The 6,354-nt window shown below is 39.3% G+C and overlaps 1 protein-coding gene across 1 annotated transcript in view; it reads left to right on the forward strand.

The window, feature by feature from the left end:
- Positions 1-5,512, forward strand: part of LOC136825183 (dentin sialophosphoprotein-like) — a 40,866-nt gene extending 35,354 nt beyond the window's left edge. Inside the window, exon 4 of the mRNA XM_067081209.1 lies at positions 5,051-5,512. Within this exon, the coding sequence (XP_066937310.1) occupies positions 5,051-5,512 (462 nt within the window). The remainder of the gene's footprint in view (positions 1-5,050) is intronic.
- Positions 5,513-6,354: the final 842 nt, after the last annotated feature.

Here is a 6,354-nt window from a genome sequence, read left to right on the forward strand (position 1 = left end):
CCACCACGCACCAGCATCGATAATGCAGCGTCTATTCAATGCGCTACCAGCTCATCTGAGGAACATAACAGGAGTGAGCGTAGATGTGTTTAAGAATAAGCTCGACAAATATCTAAGATGCATCCCAGACCATCCAAGACTGGAAGATGCAAAATATACCAGGAAGATGCGTTAGCAACTCTCTGGTAGACATCAAAGGCGCCTCACACTGAGGGACCTGGGGCAACCCTAAGAACGATATTGTAAACCTGTAAGGTAAAATAAGGTCACACACATTGATGTACCTAATATTTGAATATTTCGTAATCTCTCTCTCTCTCTCACACACATTGATGTACCTAAGATTTGAATATTTCTTAATCTCTCTCTCTCTCTCTCTCTCTCTCTCTCTCTCACATTGATGTACCTAAGATTTGAATATTTCGTAATCTCTCTCTCTCTCTCACACATTGATGTACCTAAGATTTGAATATTTCGTAATCTCTCTCTCTCTCTCTCACACACACACACACACACACACACACACACACACACACGATGTACACTAAAATTTGAATAATTTATTAAAGAGCAAAAGTGGGAAAAATTTCTCTCTCTCTCAATCTCTCTCTCTCTCTCTCTCTCTCTCTCTCTCTCTCTCTCTCTCGCTCTAATCTAATTTCAGACATCAGACAATTTATGATTTCGAAAGAGAACATGAACCAGATTAGAAGTTAAAACAAGTTTTGTAATACCGAGGTCAATTTGAAGTGGATATTAATTCTCAAAAAGTAGTTTAGTCTAGAAAGGAAGTAAAAACTGATAAAGGTTGTTGTTGAACAACTTAGGAACACTGGAAATACCAGCGAGGACCATGACTGCACTCTAAATACCAGAAGGGGATTAAGACCATTGTAAAGAAGACACTAGTTCTGGAAAGTGGTTGAGAATGGCTGGCAAGCGCTAAATGGAAATTTAATGGATAAAAGACAGGATTTCTCTCTCTCTCTCTCTCTCTCTATGTATATATATATACTCTGTATATATATATATATATATATATATATATATATATATATATATATATATATATATATATATATATATATATATATATATATTGTATATATTCATATATATATATATATATATATATATATATATATATATATACACATACATATATATATACACAAATATATATATATATATATATTATATATATATATATATATATATATTGGTCCACTGTTCAGCGTTCTACTGTTCACATTTTACTAGAAAAAATCTGACTTTGCTCGATAACAACCTCAAAGACAACAATTAAAATTTTCACATACCTTTGAAATTAAAAAATTTCGCATTCTTCAAGTGCCTGACACCCCCACCCGCCCCCACTCTCTCTCTCTTCTCAATTGGCGGTGCTTTCTCTCACTTCATTTGTTTCTCTCCTTCCTCTTCGTTCTCCCCTTCTGTCAGTCTTCTTCCGAAGTTTCCATGAATATTGAAGAGGTCTCAGATCTCCTCCAGTGGTTGCCTAAGACTCATCTGTTGACAAGCGCCATTTTTTTTTAAGTCAATTCCCTACTGCGTTATGACGATACTTAATATCTTTTTAATAATGATTTCGTGACGCGTTGTAACAGTATTTATTTATTCTCAGCGTTGCCTGATACTCTGATAAGACAGTAGTGTTATTTTTAACATGGCAATATGTCTGTTTGTATCATAATTTCAAGTTTGTTTTTAATAATAAATTTTTTCGCAAGATTTCGTAATACTTTGATCATGTTCTGACACCGTTATAACAATACATTATATCATACAACGTTAAAATTTATTTGATTTTTAATAATAAATTTTTCGCATGGTTATAATACTTTGATCATGTTTTCGTTAACAATGATTATATATACTTAAATTAAAATTATAGTTATATTCCTAAGATTATATATGATTCACATATATACAAAATTATAGTTGTATTCTAAGATTATATATATATATTATATACACATATATATATATATATATATTATATATATATGTATATATATATATATATATATATATATTTATATATACATATATATATATATATATATATATATATATATATATATATATATATATATATATATATATATACTACAACTAACCAACGCCATTCTCCTTACACTCCCACAAGCATTTCCGAGGCAAGGGCTTATAACAGCTCTTCACCGCAGAGAGAAGCCGAAGATAAATCAGGTGAAAATGAAAGGAATACGAGGGTTAGGTTTTGCCCGGATTGACAGGATAGTTTCCGGTGCAATCGCGGTGAGCGGAAATGTATTACTCCTCCTCAGCGAGTGAGGAGACTGAGGCAACTTAAGCGGAGGGGAACTGAGGCATCCTTTGTTCTCCTCCCAAGAAGCGGCGAAGAGTTTTCTTTGACGTGTGTCGAGAGAAAGGAAGAGTTTAAAATACAGCCTGACGTGTGTGTGTGTGTGTGTGTGTGTGTGTGTTGTGTGTGTGTTTTAAAGAGAGGAATTGCGGTTTGGTTTTATTGCTCCCCATTTGAGAGAGAGAGAGAGAGAGAGAGAGAGAGAGAGAGAGAGAGAGAGAGAGAGAGAGAGTATTTTCTTTGGGAAAGTCCATTTCATGTTGATTCTTATTGCCAACCGGCTATGACTTTTCTAGATGGAAAGATCGTCATGAGAGAGAGAGAGAGAGAGAGAGAGAGAGAGAGAGAGAGAGAGAGAGAGAGAGAGAGAGAGGAGAGGATTTTCTTTGGGAAAGTTTTCATGTTGATTCTTATTGTGATAGTCTGTTTCTTGTTGACTCTTATTGCCCATTAGTGACAGTCTGTTTTTGTTGACTCTATTGCCCACTTTTATTGTCATAAAAAACACAGAGAGAGAGAGAGAGAGAGAGAGAGAGAGAGAGAGAGAGAGAGAGAGAGAGAGAGAGAGGAGTATTCTCTTTATGACAGTCTTTTTCTTGCTGATTCTTACTGATAGACCGAATGATCGTCATAAAAGCAGAGCAGACTGAAAGATAGAAAGATAAAATGTCTTGAAAATAAATGACGAAATGCTGATAAACGTCAGCATTCAACAAATGTTATCTTCAAGCTTTGCTTACTTTTAGCTACGAAGACAGTGATGACATATAAAAAAAAATTACTAAATGGGAAACCATAATAATAATTTAGGGATTGTTCAATCTCGACGTTGATGATCTGGTACAAGAAACGGGAGAAGGAATAACATGTATTTTTAGACGCTACTGACAACGATGGACGAAGCAGTCAGTCAGCCCAAACTCTGAAGCATCCAGGAAAAACTTAAAACTTTTGCGAAAGACCTGGAAAAGCAGCTAAATCAGAAGGATTAAAGGGAAAAACTCAAGGAGGAAAAGGAGGAACAAAGGTGGACGTGTCTGCACTTTCCGATTGATTGAGTTTCTGGGGAAAGACGAAGTGGCAAATAAATGATGAAACAAAGAAGGTATGAAAAATCCGAAGAGTTTCAAACAAATCCTGAGATACTGGGAGAGGTCACTGTAGGGTCACTAAAGGTCACTGATGACCTTCTGATCATGTAAGGTTGTATTGTCACCGGGACTGAATAACCATGCAAAATTTCAAGTCCATCGGATGAAGGGAACAGGTCGAAAATTGAGTTACAAAATTTGACCCAAACAGACAGAAAGCCAGACAGACAGAAGCAGAGGTCAAGTTAAATAAAAACATGTAAAAATGGGTTAACTAGACACTCTTATGATGCCATATAATTAGTCATCATGCAATCGATGTCGAGTAATTAAGGTACAATTCTGAATCTTACATTATGTCAAATCTGATGCTTGTTGTTCTGTGATGGTTTTAACTATAAGTATACTCCCACTTTGAGGTGTTAACTTTCCAGTTCGCATTTTCCCGAGATGTAACCGAGTATCGGGACCTTTCCTTGAAAAAAAGCAGGACGCCATATCTTATAAACTAACCATAGGATCTTCTTGAAAATAATCTTATTATGTGTCCCACACCCAAATTACATTGCAGGTACTAATGTAATCTAACCTAAGGGCATTGCAAAAAAAAAAAAAAAAAAAAAACGGGGCTGGTGCAACACTAGCATACATCCCAGGAATTTGCTTCCCGTTCTCAGCAATACTTATGAGACAAGCAAATCTTTCGGGATGCAGTTGCTACCCTCACGCCCTGTTCGTTAACGTCTTTGTCTTTCCACAGTTCACGCACTGGTATCTAACTGACTATTCTGATCAACAAAGAAACGATGCTTCGGTATACCAAAGGCCTTGTTAACAGCGACGGACAATGCCATGGCGGTAGCTGCCTCACGTGAACGGTACCAAGGTCTACAGCGGTATATTCTGCACCCCCGAGGTTCCTTTTTGTTCCTGTTTCTTCTCATGATACGGCATGTCCAGAGAATGATAGGCCTCTTATACTTTATGAACAAGGCATCAAAAAAGCGAGGAAAAATTTCACCGAAGTTTCTTCCGCGCAATCGATTTCTCTGTAGAGTGTATGAATCTTTAACCATGGCCCGGTGGTGGCCTGCCCTATATCGTTGCCAGATGCTCGATTATGGATAACTTTAACCTCATATAAAACAAAAACTACTGAGGCTAGAGGGTTACAACTTGGTATGTTTGATGATTGGAGGGTGGATGGGCAACATAACAATTTGCAGCCCTCTAGCCTCAGTAATTTTTAAGATCTGAGGGCGGACGGACAGACAAAGCCGGCACAATGGTTCACTTTTACAGAAAACTAAAAAGTCTACTACAAATCCCCCAATAAACAGCAACAGATTGTGTGAAGAGCCACAAACTAATGACACGAAGCTCTTCTGTCATTTAAGACTGTTTGTTCCTTTACGAACAAACAGTTCTTTATCGATATTCATAAGGAAATAGCACCTGTTCACAAGTAGCCACACAGACACTGAGAGCTCATCTAGACGATTAGAACTGGGGCGCCTGACAACCGTCCCGCCCGTGTGATGATGACGACGATGATTCCCGCCCGTGTGATGATGGTGATGATGATTCCCGCCAGTGTGTTGATGGTGATGATTATTCCCGCCCGTGTGATGATGGTGATGATGATTCCCGCCAGTGTGATGATGGTGATGATTATTCCCGCCCCTTTGATGATGGTGATGATGATTCCCGCCCCTGTGATGGTGGTGATGATGATTCCCGCCCGTGTGATGATGGTGATGATGATTCCCGCCAGTGTGACGATGGTGATGATGATTCCCGCCAGTGTGACAATGGTGATGATGATTCCCACCCGTGTGATGATGGTGATGATGATTCCCGCCCGTGTGATGATGATTCCCGCCAGTGTGACGATGGTGATGATGATTCCCGCCAGTGTGACAATGGTGATGATGATTCCCACCCGTGTGATGATGATTCCTGCCAGTGTGACGATGGTGATGATGATTCCCGCCCGTGTGATGGTGGTGATGATGATTCCCGCCCGTGTGATGATAGTGATGATGACAAGAGGTAATGACGAAAATGGAGGTGGGAAAACTAAGATTTACAGGGAGGGAAAATTAAGTATATCAGAAGGAAACAGAGTGGATCAACTTTATAAATATTATTATATTACATGACTGGTCTTTGAATACAATATCGTATTTGAGAAATTTATATAACAATAATTTATAATTTTTTTCCTATAACTTCCATTTTTCAAATTTAGAAAACTTTATATAAACCAGAGTCAAAGAACGCCTTCTCTCTCTCTCTCTCTCTCTCTCTCTCTCTCTCTCTCTCTCTCTCCTCCTATTTTTTGCCTCTCCACGTGCCTCGTTCCTGCCAACACCGAGGAGACTATCTTGAGTCTTCCCCCATTAGCTTTCCAAGATTCTCAGGATCACAGGTGTCCTGCTATTCATCCCCTTCCCCTGATTTCCCGGACTATTTATCTTCAAAATGGAGGTAGGGAGGGGGAGGGGAGGGGAGAGGGGAGGGGTGACGAGGGAATGTGGTTGGGAGGGAGGGAGGGGTGACGAGGAAGGTGGATGGGAGGAGGGGAGGGGGTGACAAGGGAAGGTGGATGGTTGGGAGGGGAGGGGCTGGGTGGGAGGGGAGGGGGAAAGTGGATGGGGATGGGAGGGAGGGGAACTGGGATTAGAGTGAATTCCAGACAGGGGAGGAGGGGTTGGGTGGGTAGGTGGGGTGGGGGGGAAGTCTAAGACTTACCAGAGTCGAACTGGAATCTGGAAAGACAGTGAATAGCGGAAAGCGGTGATTGTGAGAAAAGGTTTTGCCTTAAAGGAGTGGTTGGTTAGTTGTGGAGAACTGAGATAGAGAAATGACGGTACATTAGAAGTCATTATTAATTTA

This window comes from Macrobrachium rosenbergii, chromosome 37, assembly GCF_040412425.1.
Source record: "Macrobrachium rosenbergii isolate ZJJX-2024 chromosome 37, ASM4041242v1, whole genome shotgun sequence".
In the NCBI taxonomy this organism is placed as follows: Eukaryota; Metazoa; Arthropoda; class Malacostraca; order Decapoda; family Palaemonidae; genus Macrobrachium; species Macrobrachium rosenbergii.